This window comes from Coregonus lavaretus (assembly GCF_964263955.1).
Source record: "Coregonus lavaretus genome assembly, chromosome: 16".
Classification (NCBI taxonomy): domain Eukaryota; kingdom Metazoa; phylum Chordata; class Actinopteri; order Salmoniformes; family Salmonidae; genus Coregonus; species Coregonus lavaretus.
This window is the reverse complement of record NC_140003.1, coordinates 19215265-19233435: the sequence shown is the minus strand read 5'-3', so window position 1 is coordinate 19233435 and position 18171 is coordinate 19215265. Positions and strand designations below refer to the sequence as shown.

Genomic DNA, 18171 nt, shown 5'->3' with positions numbered 1-18171 from the left:
AATAGCCCTTACACAGCCTGGAGGTGTGTTGGGTCATTGTCCTGTTGAAAAACAAATGATAGTCCCACTAAGCCTAAACCAGATGGGATGGCGTATCGCTGCAGAATGCTGTAGTAGCCATGCTGGTTAACTGTGCCTTGAATTCTAAATAAATCACAGACAGTGTCACCAGCAAAGCACCTCCACACCATAACACCTCGTCCTCCATGCTTTACGGTGGGAAATACACATGCAGAGATAATCTGTTCACCCACACTCACAAAAACACGGCAGTTGGAACCAAAAATATCCAATTTGGACTCCAGAAAAAAGGACACATTTCCACCGGTCTAATGTCCATTGCTCGTATTTCTTGGCCCAAGCAAGTCTGTTCTTCTAATTGGTGTCCTTTAGTAATAGTTTCTTTGCAGCAATTCGACCATGAAGGCCTGATTCACACAGTCTCCTCTGAACAGTCGATGTTGAGATGTGTTTGTTACTTGAACTCTGTGAAGCATGTATTTGGGCTGCAATTGAGGCTGGTAACTCTAATGAACTTATCCTCTTGGTCTTTTACCAAATAGGGCTATCTTCTGTATACCCCCCCCCCCCCCTACCTTGTCACAACACAACTGATTTGCTCAAATGCATTAAGAAGGAAATAAATTCCACAAATGCACTTTTAAGAAGGCACATCTGTTAATTGAAATGCATTCCAGTTGCCTACCTCATGAAGCTAGTTGATAGAATGCCAAGAGTGTACAAAGCTGTCATCAAAGCAAAGAGTGGCTATTTGATGAATCTCAAATATAAAATATATTTTGATTTGTTTAACAGTTTTTGGTTACTACATGATTCCATATGTATTATTTCATCGTTTTGATGTCTTCACTATTATTCTTCAATGTAGAAAATAGTAAAAATAAAGAAAAACCCTATAATGAGTAGGTGTGTCCAAACTTTTGACTGGTACTGTATACAGTTGAAGTTGGAAGTTTACATACACTTATGTTGGAGTCATTCAAACTCATTTTTCAACCACTCCACAAATGACTTGTTAACAAACTATAGTTTTGGCAAGTCAGTTAGGACATCTACTTTGTGCATGACACAAGTAATTTCTTCAACAATTGTTTACAGGCATATTATTTCACTTATAATTCACTGTATCACAATTCCAGTGGGTCAGAAGTTTACATACACTAAGTTGACTGTGCCTTTAAACAGCTTGGAAAATTCCAGAAAATGATGTCATGGCTTTAGAAGCTTCTGATAGGCTAATTGACATAGTTTCAGTCAATTGGAGGTGTACCTGTGGATGTATTTCAAGGCCTACCTGCAAACTCAGTGCCTCTTTGCTTGACATCATGGGAAAATCAAAATAAATCAGCCAAGACCTCAGAAAAAGAACTGTAGACCTCCACAAGTCTGGTTCATCCTTGGGAGCAATTTCCTGACGCCTGAAGGTACCACGTTCATCTGTACAAACAATAGTACGCAAGTATAAACACCATGGGACCATGCAGCCGTCATACCGCTCAGAAAGGAGACACGTTCTGCTTCCTAGAGATCAAATCAATCCCAGAACAACAGCAAAGGACCTTGTGAAGATGCTGGAGGAAACAGGTACAAAAGTATCTATATCCACAGTAAAACGAGTCCTATATCGACATAACCTGAAAGGCCGCTCAGCAAGGAAGAAGCCACTGCTCCAAAACCGCCATAAAAAAGTCAGACTATGGTTTGCAACTGCACATGGGGACAAAGATCGTACTTTTTGGAGAAATGTCCTCTGGTCTGATGAAACCAAAATATAATTGTTTGGCCATAATGACCATCGTTATTTTTGGAGGAAAAAGGGGGATGCTTGCAAGCCGATGAACACCATCCCAACCGTGAAGCACGGTGGTGGCAGCATCATTCTGTGGGCGTGCTTTGCTGCAGGAGGGACTGGTGCACTTCACAAAATAGATGGCATCATGAGGAAGGAAAACTATGTGGATATATTGAAGCAACATCTCAAGACATCAGTCAGGAAGTTAAAGCTTGATCGCAAATGGGGCTTCCAAATGGACAATGACCCCAAGCATACTTCCAAAGTTGTGGAAAAATGGCTTAAGGACAACAAAGTCAAGGTATTGGAGTGGCCATCACAAAGCCCTGACCTCAATCCTATAGAAAATGTGTGGGCAGAACTAAAAAAGCGTGTGCGAGCAAGGAGGCCTACAAACCTGACTCAGTTACACCAGCTCTGTCAGGAGGAATGGGCCAAAATTCACCCAAGTCGGAAGATTACATACACCTTAGCCAAATACATTTAAACTCAGTTTTTCACAATTCCTGACATTTAATCTTAGTAAAGAGCAGTGGCTTTTTCTAAACTTCTGACCCACTGGAATTGTGATACAGTGAATTATAAGTGAAATAATCTGTCTGTAAACAATTGTTCGAAAAATTACTTGTGTCATGCACAAAGTAGATGTCCTAACCGACTTGACAAAACTATAGTTTGTTAACAAGAAATGTGTGTAGTGGTTGAAAAACTAGTTTCAACGACTCCAACCTAAGTGCATGTAAACTTCCGACTTCAACTGTATATTATTATTTTTGCTCAGAAAACTTGGGGCGGGGGGGGATAAAACCACCCATGAGCCAAATTCGGCCTGTGGCCATTACTTACAGTCATCAGTTCCTTCTGGAAGGACTTCCTCTCCTTGCCCTCTGCATTGTTGCAGTCCTCCTTCAGCTTCTCCAGAACAGACGCCACCCTCTCAGGCTCACTGTCCGGCTCTGTACGGCAGAAATGTGTCAGTGGTAGGTTGACGTAACCCAAGGCATCAGCAAACGCCCTCCAGCTTCCTACGTTCTCCATCAGTATAGTCCTCACAGAGGCATAGATGTACGTCAGGAACTTGCTGGGCTTTAGTATCTGCGTCAGTAAGAGTGTAGTGGTAAGTTCAGCACCGCTGAAGTAAATGGGCTTCACTTTCCCCACCACCAGAACATTTTTTGCATGGACAAGTCCCGTCCTACCATGATAGTAACCGATGTACCATTCCTTAGTCCACAACTGTCCCTTCAGTTTGATTTTCTCCTCGCTCAGAAGGGCAACGTAATCCCCCTTTTTGTACTCCAGTAAGTATTGGTTCTTGGTCTGCCGGATTACTGTTTTGACAAACTTGCCAAACTTCAGGTTGTGGATTCGTCGGTCATGGAACACAGGGTACTTGGTAGTGATGGCCAGCGGGGACAAGACAATTTTCCCTACTTCCTTCTTCTTCAGGAAGCGCCTCTGCGCAGACGTCCGTGGACCAGTCTTGGGTGGAGGTGTTGGTGTTTGAACGCAGAACTGGGCGAGAATACAGTCCTGGTCATCCTTGACCTGGACCCGCAATGTAAAATCTGAGATATCGTCAGCAGTGCGTGAGGAGATCACATAGACAAGCCTGCTAACCTTTCCTAGTTTGACCTGGAACCCCCTGACCACCCTGGCCTGCTCACTGGCCTTGACCTCATAGTTGGCCATATTGGAGTAAACCCCGACCAGTAGATCCTGTGGTCTAGCCAAGACAAACTGGTGCTTCCCCCAGAGCTGAAGGGCCACTGGAGGGGCAGAGTGGGCCTGCCTCCCCACCTCACTCACCAGTAATGTCTTTGGGGCACAGTCATGGCCGAAGATAGCCACCACAGTCTTAAAGGATGGGTGAATGTGCTTGGGCCCATAGACGCCCAGGGTGACCTTCTTCACCACGTTATCCCAAACTGTGGTGTCTGGAGCAACCAACTGGGCCTTGGCCACAACAGACACATACATGCAGGGCTCAAGGTTATCCAGACAGACCTGGACGGTGTCCCCATACATGTACGGCTGTGGGATTGGTGTGTAGGGGCCCTCCTTGCAGTCACTCCTCACACACATGACCTCTGTCGTCTGTCTGCTCTCCTTCTTCACCACAACTGACACTTTCATCTCAAGGGTGACAGTGGTTTTGGTCTCCATGTTGCTGAGTTTGATCTCCACAACTGGGCTCACAGTGGTGCAGCGGTCGTTGTTGAGCTCCAGAGGTGGGTCCAGCAGGGCCTTCATGGAGATCTGCTGGGTGTCTCCAGGGGCCACGTGGCCCTCAGGGATGTGAATGCTGATGCTGGTGTCTGGAAGCTGGACGGCTCCTCCAGAACTGTCTAGACGGCAGACAATGTTGGTCTCCACCGGCTGCGTTTGGCCCCAGCCTGGGTTCTGGCCCAAGGAGTCCAGGTCATGGCAGGACCTGGCTTGCTTGCGGTGATTGAGCCATGCTTCCCGGAAATCCTCTCTGCTCTGGAACTGCTCAGGCGCAGGGGCTTTCAGGCCTCCAAAGAAACCTGAGGATGCCTGTGGGGCGTCATTCTGAGCCTGCAGGATGGAAAGTTCTGAGAGACTGTAGGATCGCTTGCTCCTGAAGAATGGGTTGTCCCTGCGTAAGGTCTGGCCCACTCCCAGGCTGGGGCTGATGGGGTTCAGATCAAAGATGCCACTGCCAAAGCCATTGATGTTGACAGTGCTGCTGGTGGAGTTTGGTGGGACAGAGGGAGCTAGGGTGTCAAAAAGAAGAAGATCCACTGACTTACTGTTCTCATTACTGTTCTGATCCAGCGAACCCTGAAAGGCTCCATTGAGGAAAGGGTTGGTGGCGCTACGACAAAGGGGCTGGTGATGGGGGGCAAAGGGGTTGCCGTTTTGGGGGGCAGTGGGTTTCAGAATCACACCGGTCCAATCTCCAAGGAGGTCCAGCTCCTTGGCTCCCTCCTCAACAGAGCAGTCTCCTAAGCTGTCGATCATACCGCTGTCACTGAAGGAGGAGTCCCGGTAGTTGATGGGCTGGACGTATGCCGCAGGGATATAACCCATCTCAGTGTTGTTGTGGGCGTACCACCACTCTCCACCCGATGTGTCCAGCACAAAGAGATGTTCTCCCTTGGAGAACTTGAGGGTGGTAAAGCTGGAGGGACAGTAATCCTTAATGGCAACGACTTCCCTGGCAGTGCCAAAGGAGGCAGTGGCGTCCAGTCTTAAGGCACTGGGAGAAGGCACTGCAAAAAACAGAACACCAAAAAATATCAATCTTTTATCAGATTATCAATACTACGACAGAATATCTCAAATATTCAATCAACCTCATTAGCGTACCTTTGATGTCTGTGAGGCAGTTAGATTCAGACACTCCATCACTGAGATCAATGAGTGTCCCCTCTGACTTGCAGCGTGGCAGTGCAATGTTGTTGTTGTTGGTCGCTCTGATTCGATGGGCGGCCATTGTTGGTTCTTTCCCTGCGCACCCAACCTATGTGCTCAGGCTGCTATCCTGGGTTCCCTTTCAGCCAATGGCAAAGTTAGTCGTCAACAGCCTTTCATAGTCTCTGGAGGTGAAATAGAAAAGAACAGGATTAACTAAATGGCTTATTTCTATCTAATTAACTTTTAGCGACAAATGAAAATCTCATTAAATGGGCCTGATTCATTCTGATTAGAACAATATATCAGACTTGCAACCTGCTCACTAATATAATTTAGAGGCAAAATAATGGATTGCCAAATGTTGACACAATGTAAATATCCCCCAGATATTTACAAGTTCCACATCCCAGAAGATAGGATTTTGCATTTGGCAATTACAATGTGTGTTTGTGTGGTTGGGGGTGGGTCTGACCATGTAATTCCTGCACACACAAAACACAAATTCCTCTACCTCAAGGTGGGTGGAGAGGACATTCAATGTGAGATTTCAAGGTATGCATTACTATTATTGGAAATTCAGGTGAAACTGTGAAACCCTATAGACACTGAAGTGTATTAACCTCATCTCTCTTTGGTCTACAACCTTGACATTCTACATTATGTTATACTATACCAAAGGCAGGTCGCCCTGAGAGAATGCAACTGACAACTTAATAACTTTTTTTGCCTTCTCTCGTCTTTGAAATATATCCTGTTGATGTTAGCAGGGCCCTTCATTATGCTATGCTTGAAATAGTAAACCCTTGAGTCCTCCAAATGTTGTTTTAACTTTGAAGCGTTTGTGGTTTTTGCTCCACTCAGTTCTCCTGTACTTTGAAAAAAATATCGAACCATCAGAGGATATATCAGTGAAAGCGATTTCTAGAATATGTATGTTACAAATAGTGTGTAGAGCTAATTTCCATATCCATTCCCTTCCCTGTGAAACTTTTTATCCTTGATCATCCTTTGGAGAGGACGGTTCTGCACTGAAGGCTATCAAAAAGGACCTGGAGAAAGAAAAGGGATAGCGAAAGACCCATACGGAAACAGAATGATAAATGAAGGGCATATCCAAAAAGGTCAATTTGATTTCAAGTAAACATTTTAGCCCACAGACTCAGATTCTTCAGAAGGGAGAGTAGACAGCACTTTGAGCTGCAGCCCAAAATAATCTGACAAAATTTGCATGAATCACATTATAACAACTTTTATTACAGCCTACTTTTTGGCTAAAACAATGTTTTGGTCAAGACAACCTATATGAAGCCCTATATTTATTACTGCTTTTAACAAAACAACAGACCAGGTATTGCTTCTCACTGATGACTTACGGTAAAATCCAGACCTCATCTCAGCTAGTCTCCGTTCTCTTTCCGCATATTTTTTAGATGACCCAACGGCAACACACATCAAAACATCAGTCATATCTGCTGCCTCTCCCACACTCAAGGAGAGGTGGCTTGTGTAAAGTGCCAAAACTCCCTCTGCCTGCTCCCCTGTGCAGTATGAAGGCAATAGCACACAGTGGTTTCTGACAAATAAATAGGCTGTAACTGTAATATGACTTAGAGCAGTGGTTACCAACCTTTTCTGAGTCAAGATCACTTTCGAAGTCAAAAAGCAAGCCGAGATCTACCTCTCAGATTTTTTTTTTTACATGACTTAAAAGATGTAACATTAACCTAATAAAAACAGATCTATAAGAATGAGGTTTGTGCAGTAGGCCTAATACATTATCACAGCATGTTGGCTAGATGCCTGCAAATATTGTTCTTCTCAGACCATATTATATTTAAAAACTCGAGCTTTGATTATAAAATAGATCAGTCGGTGTAGCACTTGCAAATTACAGCTGAGCATAAATTGAAATAATTAAAAAATGTATTTTACTGGACTGATGGTACCTGTATCTGATGGTCATGGTGCTTTCAAGACAACTGGGAACTTCATGACGTCAGTGATCTTCAGGTCGGAAAGTCAGGGGTCTAGAAAGATGCCAGAGTTTCCAACTTGGAATTTCGAGTTCCCAGTTGTCTTAAACGCACTGAAGTCAGAAGTTAGAGATTTCCGAGTTCCCAGTTGTTTTAACATGGCATTAGTCTCAGCTGCAGCTGCAGCGTGAGTGGAAGTAGGGAGAAGCGCATTTTATGTTTTGTAATAGTGTTGAATAATAACAGTGTTGACAGTGCTGAATAAAAATTTAACATGAACGCTCTTATAAAAACAGCAGCTCTTTGCTGTATTCTATGACAGTCTCTCTGTGGTCATGGTTTTAAAGGTTATTAAATCTTACTTAGGCTAGTGTCAGACTTTGCTGTGGTCGGGGTCGTAGAAGCTCTGTAGGCACTGTGATTTGAGCTATCCGATTGGCCAGCGCAGTAGACACACTCAATTTAGCCACAGATCTCGCGGTTTGTCTTTTCAGACAAATGAAATGGTTCAAAATGGGAACACTTTGCTTACCCGGTGCGCAGGGCTTCTGAATCAACTGCACCTACCTCCAACAGTTGAACATTAATAATACAATAAAAAGGAGCGCAAGCCTTTATCACAGCCTTTATCGTTGGCTTTTCAACTGAAATGTTTGTTAATCGACTAGGAATGGTCGACCGGTTGGTGACCACTGGCTTTCAGTTGTGACTATTATAGACGCTCTCCTGACAAAGAGATTATGTACCAATAACACCAAACTCTAAAACCTCTTTGCAAAACCAGACTGAAGAGGTCAAAATGCAGCAGAATACTATTAACAAAACGTATCGCTCAACTCTTTTGCCCTATTGTTGTAACCAGATGTGGGTCAGTGGAACACAGCACTGTTTCTTGACACACAACAAACTACAATTCATCTATAATTCAGTAACCTCATAGGCTCTGGGGAGGGGGTTTTCATGGAGGAAAGGTCTTATGACACCACTGACATGTTTTTACTAGAGCATGATTGATTCTAAGGGCGCTCCTCCAGGCACCAGCAAGTGAAAGAAAAGTATGATGTGAGGAATGCAACATTGCTTCACAAAGTGGTGAAGATGAACTCCTCTGTCCTTAAGACTGCCAACACGAGCCTTTGATAAAGAGTATGGGGGAATTTGATGGTCAAATGTATGTGTCCATGCAGTGGTGTAGTGGAGGGTATATGCACTTATTTTTCAGTGGGCATTGTGTTTACTCACTTCTTAATCCCCACGATAGATATTAAAGTACAGTAGTGGAGGTATACGCCATATCAATGAATAAGGCTGATGGAACAGATCAAAATGTTGATCAACTATTATTTCTTCACATTTTCAGCGCAGCAATGTACAGACGGCGGTAGGCCTATGTGCGCATGTTCCAAAATGCAGGACAACACAGTTCTAAAATGTGCACCGCACATGCAAGCGGTTTCATGGACAGAGATGGAAATATCCATTAGACATGTAGAAAGAGATCTAAAGACGTAACAACTATCATGGGTTGCTAATATGACTAGGATAATGCCTGCTGCTGGACAACGAAAGAAAGATTAAAGAAAAACACTAGAACAGGAGAACGCATATGAGGACGTCTTTATAAAATAATTGCCTCAGGTTTCTATGGTGGGCTATAGGCTACTTGGCTATAGGCTACTTTGAAGCAAGGTAAGACATGCCTCATAATATGAAGTAAAACATACAGATCTCAAACAATTAAGAAACAGGAAAACATTTATGATTCTAATGATTGGCCTAATCCAAAAACTTTTCGCAATTAAAATGTTAACTAGCTACAAAATAGCCTGTGCTTACCTGGCAGAAACCTGTGATAGGCCTACTATTAGCCTACTTGCACAGTACAGCTTGGCTTGTCCTGACTGTGAAAGACCAATATGGCATTTATATTTGTATGTAATTCAGAATGTATGTCACTGTTTCTCATACACTTAGAAAAAAGGGTTCAAAAAAGGTTATTCGGCTGTTGCCGGCCCCAGACTGGGCACCGGCACGCTAAGGTGCTCCGTGCAGAGGACAGCCGAATGTAGAACCCTCTGTAGAAAGGGTTCTACATGGAACCAAAAAGGGTTCTGCCTGCAACCAACAAGGGTTCTTCAAATGGTTCTCCTATGGGGACAGCCGAAGAACCCTTTAAGGTTCTAGATAGCACCTTTTTTTCTGAGTGTAGAATTTTTCACACAGGGCGCCTTTCCGTCGCCAGGTGGGCCGTTTGGGAGTATAGCCAGATCTCCAGGCAGCATTACACCACTGTGTCCATCTGGGTGGTCTACATCTCTCTAGACCTATCCCCTGGCCTTGACCAGTGACCACCCTGCAGTACTTACTTAACCTCACAGCAGCAGATCAAGAAGGACAATAGCGGGAAGCGACATCTGGAATGTAACACACAGAAACAATTGGTAAAGAGGATGATACCCGAGATGTAAATCTAGTTGCAAAAGTAGCAGATTAACAAAGCGTTTGGAGAGAGAAAGCTAAATGATGTTTGAAGCCAACTTCACAAACAATGGCATGTCATTTGGAGTCTCACTTCACATCTCAGATGCCCTTTCTGCTCTGCTTAGCTGCTCAGCCATAATCTCTGCCTCGTTGATTCACGTAATGGGAAGATACAAAGTTAATATGGCTTCATGCAACTAGTCAGGGATTTATTTCAGTAGGGTGATTCCTCATAAAACTAGAACAAAAGGCCAAGGCGGTTTTCACAAAATGACATTTCAGACCCTTTACTCAGTACTTTGTTGAAGCACCTTTGGCAGGGATTACAGCCTCAAGTCTTCTTGGGTATGACGCTACAAGCTTGGCACACCTGTATTTGGGGAGTTTCTCCCATTCTTCTCTGCAGATCCTCTCAAGCTCTGTCAGGTTGGATGGGGAGCGTTGCTGCACAGCTATTTTCAGGTCTCTCCAGAGATGTTTGATCGGATGCAAGGACGGGCTCTGGCTGGGCCACTCAAGGACTTTCAGAGACTTGTGCCGAAGGCGCTCCTGAGTTGTCTTGGCTGTGTGCTTAGGGTTGTTGTCCTGTTGGAAGGTGAACCTTCGCCCCAGTCTGAGGTCCTGAGCGCTCTGGAGCAGGTTTTCATCAAGGATCTCTTTGTACTTTGCTCCGTTCATCTTTCCCTCGATCCTGACTAGTCTCCCAGTCCCTGCCGCTGAAAAACATCCCCACAGCTTGATGCTGCCACCACCATGCTTCACCGTAGGGATGGTGCCAGGTTTCCTCCAGACGTGACACTTGGCATTCAGGCCAAAGAGTTCAATCTTGGTTTCATCAGACTAGACAATCTTGTTTCTCATGGTCTGAGAGTCCTTTAGGTGACTTTTGGCAAACTCCAAGTGGGTTGTCATGTGCCTTTTACTGAGGAGTGTCTTCTGTCTGGCCACTCTACCATAAAGGCTTGGTTGGTGGAGTGCTGCAGAGATGGTTGTCCTTCTGGAAGGTTCTCCCATCTCCATAGAGTAACTGTGGAGCTCTTTCAGAGTGACCATCGGGTTCTTGGTCACCTCCCTGACCAAGGCCCTTCTCCGATTGCTCAGTTTGGCTGGGCGGCCAGCTCTAGGAAGAGTCTTGGTGGTTCCAAACTTCTTCCATTTAAGAATGATGAAGGCTACTGTGTTCTTGGGGACCTTCAATGCTGCAGAAATGTTTTGGTACCTTTCCCCAGATTGGTGCCTGAACACAATCCTGTCTCGGAGCACTACGGACAATTCCTTCGACCTCATTGCTTAGTTTTTGCTCTGACATGCACTGTCAACTGTGGGACCTTATATAGACAGGTGTGTGCCTTTCCAAGGGTCTGAATACTTATGTAAATAAGATATTTCAGTTTTTTATTTAATACATTTGCAAAACATCTAAAAACCTGTATTCACTTCATCATTATGGGGTATTGTGTGTATATTGTTGAGGAAAACAATTACATTTTATTCATTTTAGAATAAGGCTGTAACTTAACAAAATGTGGAAAAAGGGAAGGGGTCTGAATACTTTCCGAATGCACTGTATGGTGTAAACACCATTTGCCTCATGCAACGCAACACATCTCCTTTGCATAGATTTAATCAGGCTGTTGATTGTGGCCTGTGGAATGTGGTCCCACTCCACTTTAATGGCTGTGTGAAGTTGCTGGAAATTGGCGGGAACTGGAACACGCTGTTATAAACTTGCTCAATGGGTGACATGTATGTTGAGTATGCAGGCCATGGAAGAACTGGGACATTTTCAGCTTCCAGGAATTGTGTACAGATCCTTGCGACATGGGTCCTTGCATTATCATGCTGAAACATGAGGTGATGGCGGCGGATGGATGGCACGACAATGGGCCTCAGGATCGCCACGGTATCTCTATGCATTCAAATTGCCATCGATAAAATGCAGTTATGTTCGGTGTCCATAGCTTATGCCTGCCCATACCATAACCCCACCATGGGGCACTCTGTTCACAACGTTGACATCAGCAAACCACTCGCCCACACGATGTCATACACGCTGTCTGCCATCTGCCATCTGCCCGGTACAGTTGAAACCAGGATTAATCTGTGAAGAGCACACTTCTACAGCGTGCCAGTGGCCATCAAAGGTGAGTATTTGCCCACTGAATTCGGTTACAACTCCGAATTGCAATCAGGTCAAGACCTTGGTGAGGATGAAGAACACGCAGATGAGCTTCCCCGAGACGGTTTCTGACAGTTTGTGCAGAAATACTTTGGTTGTGTGAACCCATAGTTTCATCAGCTGTCCGGGTGGCTGGTCTCAGACGATCCCACAGGTGAAAAAGCCGGATGTGGAGGTACTGGACTGGAGTGCTTAAATGTGGTCTGCGGTTGTGAGGCTGGTTGGACGTACTGCCAGATTCTCTAAAATGTAATTGGTGGCAACATTCAATATTCAATTCTCTGGCAACAGCTCTGATGGACATTCCTGCAGTCAGCATGCTAATTGCATGTTCCCTCAAAACTGCACATTTTAGAGTTACCTTTTATTTTCCCCAGCACAAGGTGCACCTGTGTAATGATCATGCGGTTTAATCAGCTTCGTGATATGCCACACTTGTCAGGTGGATGGATTATCTTGGCAAAGGAGAAATGCTCACTAAAGGGAATGTAAACACACTGTATACCAGTGTTTTCCACTAGCGCTGGCTGTCGGCTATGCAGCCGGTTACACACTCATTTTCAGTTGGGTACTTTTTCCACTTAAATTAACAAGGCTACTTTTTTACAATTCAAGTGGATGGTCCTATGTCTGCTGCCCTAATTTGACTCGTACTTTTACTTTACCCATACTTCCTGTCAGCATTCTCAATTTCAGATGCTTGCTTTATAGACTGCCTATCAAGATCTGTCTACAGTGTGTGTAGCCTGTTGTGTGTGCATGTGTTTGAGCCTACGTTCAAAGAGGAAAGAGTGTGTGTGTGTAAAAGAGAGACAGATAGAGAGAGAGAGAGGTGAAAAACCACAATATACAATCAAAGCAGCAAGATTTGTGACCTGTTGCCACAAGAAAAGGGCAACCAGTGAAGAACAAACACCATTATAAATACAACCCATATTTATGTTTATTTATTTTCCCATTTGTACTAACTATTTGCATATTGTTACAACACTGGATACAGTGAGGGAAAAAAGTATTTGATCCCCTGTTGATTTTGTATGTTTGCCCACTGACAAAGACATGATCAGTCTATAATTTTAATGGTAGGTTTATTTGAACAGTGAGAGACAGAATAACAAAAAGAAATCCAGAAAAACACATGTCAAAAATGTTATAAATTGATTTGCATTTTAATGAGGGAAATAAGTATTTGACCCCTCTGCAAAACATGACTTAGTACTTGGTGGCAAAACCCTTGTTGGCAATCACAGAGGTCAGACATTTCTTGTAGTTGGCCACCAGGTTTGCACACATCTCAGGAGGGATTTTGTCCCATTCCTCTTTGCAGATCTTCTCCAAGTCATTAAGGTTTCGAGGCTGATGTTTGGCAACTCGAACCTTCAGCTCCCTCCACAGATTTTCTATGGGATTAAGGTCTGGAGACTGGCTAGGCCACTCCAGGACCTTAATGTGCTTCTTCTTGAGCCACTCCTTTGTTGCCTTGGCCGTGTGTTTTGGGTCATTGTCATGCTGGAATTCCCATCCACAACCATTTTCAATGCCCTGGCTGAGGGAAGTAGGTTCTCACCCAAGATTTGACGGTACATGGCTCCGTCCATCGTCCCTTTGATGCGGTGAAGTTGTCCTGTCCCCTTAGCAGAAAAACACCCCCAAAGCATAATGTTTCCACCTCCATGTTTGATGGTGGGGATGGTGTTCTTGGGGTCATAGGCAGCATTCCTCCTCCTCCAAACACAGCAACTTGAGTTGATGCCAAAGAGCTCGATTTTGGTCTCATCTGACCACACGCTTTCACCCAGTTCTCCTCTGAATCATTCAGATGTTCATTGGCAAACTTCAGACGGGTCTGTATATGTGCTTTCTTGAGCAGGGGGACATTGTGGGCACTGCAGGATTTCAGTCTTTCACGGCGTAGTGTGTTACCAATTGTTTTCTTGGTGACTATGGTCCCAGCTGCCTTGAGATCATTGACAAGATCCTCCCGTGTAGTTCTGGGCTGATTCCTCACCGTTCTCATGATCATTGCAACTCCACGAGGTGAGATCTTGCATGAAGCCCCAGGCCGAGGGAGATTGACAGTTATTTTGTGTTTCTTCCATTTAGGAATAATCGCACCAGCTGTTGTCACCTTCTCACCAAGCTGCTTGGCGATGGTCTTGTAGCCCATTCCAGCCTTGTGTATGTCTACAATCTTGTCCCTGACACCCTTGAGAGCTCTTTGGTCTTGGCCATGGTGGAGAGTTTGGAATCTGATTGATTGATTGCTTCTGTGGACAGGTGTCTTTTATACAGGTAACAAACTGAGATTAGGAGCACTCCCTTTAAGAGTATGCTCCTAATCTCAGCTCGTTACCTGTATAAAAGACACCTGGGAGCCAGAAATCTTTCTGATTGAGAGGGGGTCAAATACTTATTTCCCTCATTAAAATGCAAATCAATTTATAACATTTTTGACATGCGTTTTTCTGGATTTTATTGTTGTTATTCTGTCTCTCACTGTTCAAATAAACCTTGTTACCTGCTACCAACTAGCAGGTAACTCAACTGCAGCACCAGGCAGTGTAAGCGGATTAGTCTATCACACTCTGATACAGTGCTGAGGCCATGACAGAACAACCAAATTGCCCTTTCCCTTTCACTAAAATCCCTACAGGGGAAATGCACTATGAATCTATAATCCACACCACTCCTTATAGCCAGTGATTTGGTTCCTACCGTGTTCAGGCCCCCCAGGGGAAGGCTGGTGCAAATGGGTTTTATTACAGAGGAGCAGATGACAATGCTATGCCTGTCTTTTACTTCCAGGTCAGATACAGGTGCTCATATTCCTCATCTAAGGTGTAACATGAGGAAATATGTCATTAAATACATCCCGCAAAAACACAAAAGCCATCAATATGTTCACTGAAATGTAAATGAATGGGCTTTGGTAATTAAATATAGTACAGTTAATAGGCTTGGGCGGTATCAAGATTTTCATACCATTCTTCTGCTATCCCGGGATTTACGGTATTACTGGCATAGCATACAAGGGGGCGCTAAAAACGGCAAAAAAATACATTAAATTATAATAAAATTAGCACAAGTAATAGCGAAATCACAAAGATGCTGTTAGCTAAATGCTAATGAGCGAAAACGAACATAAACTAATTGCTAAGACAGGCAAATCCAGCTCATAAAGTTATTCAAGCACAGCTAGTAGCTACCGAATGTCATTTTCGGTGAGTGTGGATATTTACAAGCGAAAGTGAACGAGAGAAATTGTGCAAATGAACAAAGTTGTGATGCATGCTTTTCTGAAGGAAGAGCCGCATGTGTATACGGAGAAGAGGGGAGCAGAGGGGAGAAGAACGGAGGAAAAAACGCTAGTAGGAAGCACAGGTAAAAAATGGCAGCTGTACAGATAACTCAGATAACAGAGCTATTTGACTTCTAAAACATGGCAGAAATCAGTTATAAGATATCTGATGGCAAACATTTAGTTGTGAATTACCTCATGTGCGCCACACAACAGAGACTCGCCGATAGAATGCTGTGGACTCACCAGCTCACGCTTCTCTTGTTGTGCTCTTTATAACGAACACGTGACTGGCTCAACTGTTCTGGGGAACTACGGTAAGCTTGAGAATGTAAAATAATGTGACAGGTGAAATGAAGAACTGCTTTATCGCCTAACATATTGCACAAGTTGACTGCAGGTATTAACTTAAAAAATAGCTACAAATAATCACATTTCTTGAAAAACTCCAAATAAATAGTTTTGAAAAACCATCCCGTGGGTTTTCAAAATACGGTATACCGCCCAACAGTAGTACAGTATATCTGTCCTACCATGCAAGTGCAATACTATAAAAGATAGGCTACATAATTAAAATAATTCCAGAAAGTGTGTTTCTTGAATTGGCACTTTATTCTCCACTTAATACCACAAAATCTAGGCTACTCTCTGTTATCAGACAATCTGCTGAATGTGAAAATGTAAAAAGAGCTCTACAGTTTTCCTTGTTTCGGTCTGAAGTTGAGAATTAGTGTGAAACTCAATGGATCAACTGAAATAGGGAAGGGAGGTGACCCTTCTTTCAAGTTTCAAAGTGAAAGGGTGCCCAAGTAAAACAAAGCAAACCAATGCCTACAAAGGACATTGTGTTTTGTGTAATTGTTCGAACAGTCAAAACAATGAGAACCTTATCAGCCAGCTACATCAAAACCACTTTGTAATTTTCTAATTGCCTCTTTACTTTTTCAAGATAATGTCTTCAGTTATAAAGCTATTCTCAATCCACCATCATTCTCCACAGGATATGGACTCAGACACCAAGGTGATGTGATTAATGTTCAATGTAGAGCCGTCCCTCTGTAGGAGAGTAAGGGGCATTGTGTTGTATCCCTATAGACAGTGGCGTTGCATCCCTGACTGACTGTGCACATTGTGCTCCCGAATTTGATTAAAGAATGAAGCTGATAAACTTACTAGCCTGACTAATTACATTGAAATGTTTACTGACACCAGATGGACAGAGCAGTCCTATGATAAGATTTCACTGGTGTGTACCGCGTTTGTAAATAAGGGGTTGGAACCAGTTCAGGGAACAGAACCGAAAACAAGAAAATAATGTTATTTTTCGATGAACAGAATCAGAAACATGAATGAAAGTGATCTATACTGTTGCGGAACAGAAACATTATCTGTTCCAGTGTATGCCTGCCTGCCAGAAATTTTTTGCAAGTGTGTGTGCCAGGGTTTCTGTTAGGAAATTTTGGCGCCGGACACGTAACCGGGAAGATTTCAATTGAGAAATGTACCATACATCCATATGCATTCAGATCCGACCTTCCGCAGCCAGCACCATCAATAAACAAGGGATATTGGCCAAATGAGCCACATTTACGTGTCCTTAAAAACAGCCTATAACAAATTACAAAAACACTTTATTGATATGCAAAACTTTATAGCCAAATTTTGGTTTCGTTTTTTACTTTACTAAAACAATAATTGTACACCTCACGGTTCAGCTGTCAGATTTGAGCACTAAACGCATCAGGGCATTGCATGCATAGGCCTACAGGCTTAGGTGTGCACTGTATGAGTTATATATATACAGTTGAAGTCGGAAGTTTACATACACTTAGGTTAGAGTCACTAAAACTCATTTTTCAACCACTCCACAAATGTCTTGTTAACAAACTACCGTTTTGGCAAGTCGGTTAGGACATCTACTTTGTGCATGACACAAGTAATTTTTTCCAACAATTGTTTACAGACAGATTATTTCACTTATAATTCACTGTATCACAATTCCAGTGGGTCAGAAGTTTACATACACTAAGTTGACTGTGCCTTTAAACAGCTTGGAAAATTCCAGAAAATGATGTCATGGCTTTAGAAGCTTCTGATAGGCTAATTGACATAATTTTAGTCAATTGGAGGTGTACCTGTGGATGTATTTCAAGGCCTACCTTCAAACTCAGTGCCTCTTTGCTTGACATCATGGGAAAATCAAAAGAAATCAGCCAAGACCTCAGAAAAAGAATTGTAGACCTCCACAAGTCTGGTTCATCCTTGGGAGCAATTTCCAAATGCCTGAAGGTACCACGCTCATCTGTACAAACAATAGTATGCAAGTATAAACACCATGGGACCACGCAGCCGTCATACCGCTCAGGAAGGAGACGCGTTCTGTCTCCTAGAGATGAATGTACTTTGGTGCGAAAAGTGCAAATCAATCCCAGAACAACAGCAAAGGACCTTGTGAAGATGCTGGAGGAAACAGGTACAAAATTATCTATATCCACAGTAAAACGAGTCCTATATCGACATAACCTGAAAGGCCACTCAGCAAGGAAGAAGCCACTGCTCCAAAACCGCCATAAAAAAGCCAGACTACGGTTTGCAACTGCACATGGGGACAAAGATCGTACTTTTTGGAGAAATGTCCTCTGGTCTGATGAAACAAAAATAGAACTGTTTGGCCATAATGACCATTATTATGTTTGGAGGAAAAAGGGGAACACCATCCCAACCGTGAAGCACGGGGGTGGCAGCAGCATGCTGTGTGGGTGCTTTGCTGCAGGAGGGACTGGTGCACTTCACTACATAGATGGAATCATGAGGAAGGAAAATTATGTGGAAATATTGAAGCAACATCTCAAGACATCAGTCAGGAAGTTAAAGCTTCTTTTATTTACATATTTTACATTTTAGTCATTTAGCAGACGCTCTTATCCAGAGCGACTTACAGTTAGTGAGTGCATACATTATAGATTTTTTTCATACTGGCCCCCCGTGGGAATCGAACCCACAACCCTGGCGTTGCAAACGCCATGCTCTACCAACATCCCTACCG

At 43.5% G+C, this 18171-nt stretch overlaps 1 protein-coding gene across 1 annotated transcript in view; it reads right to left on the bottom strand.

Moving 5' to 3' along the window:
* LOC311143258 (SH3 domain-binding protein 4) overlaps window positions 1-18171 on the bottom strand; it is a 55427-nt gene that overhangs the window by 16728 nt on the left and 20528 nt on the right. Inside the window, exons 2-3 of the mRNA XM_084179072.1 lie at window positions 5147-5376; window positions 2660-5049 (exon numbers count right to left, since the gene is read on the bottom strand). Of these exons, the coding sequence (XP_084035198.1) occupies window positions 2660-5049; window positions 5147-5273 (2517 nt within the window). The 5' untranslated portion in view covers window positions 5274-5376. The remainder of the gene's footprint in view (window positions 1-2659; window positions 5050-5146; window positions 5377-18171) is intronic.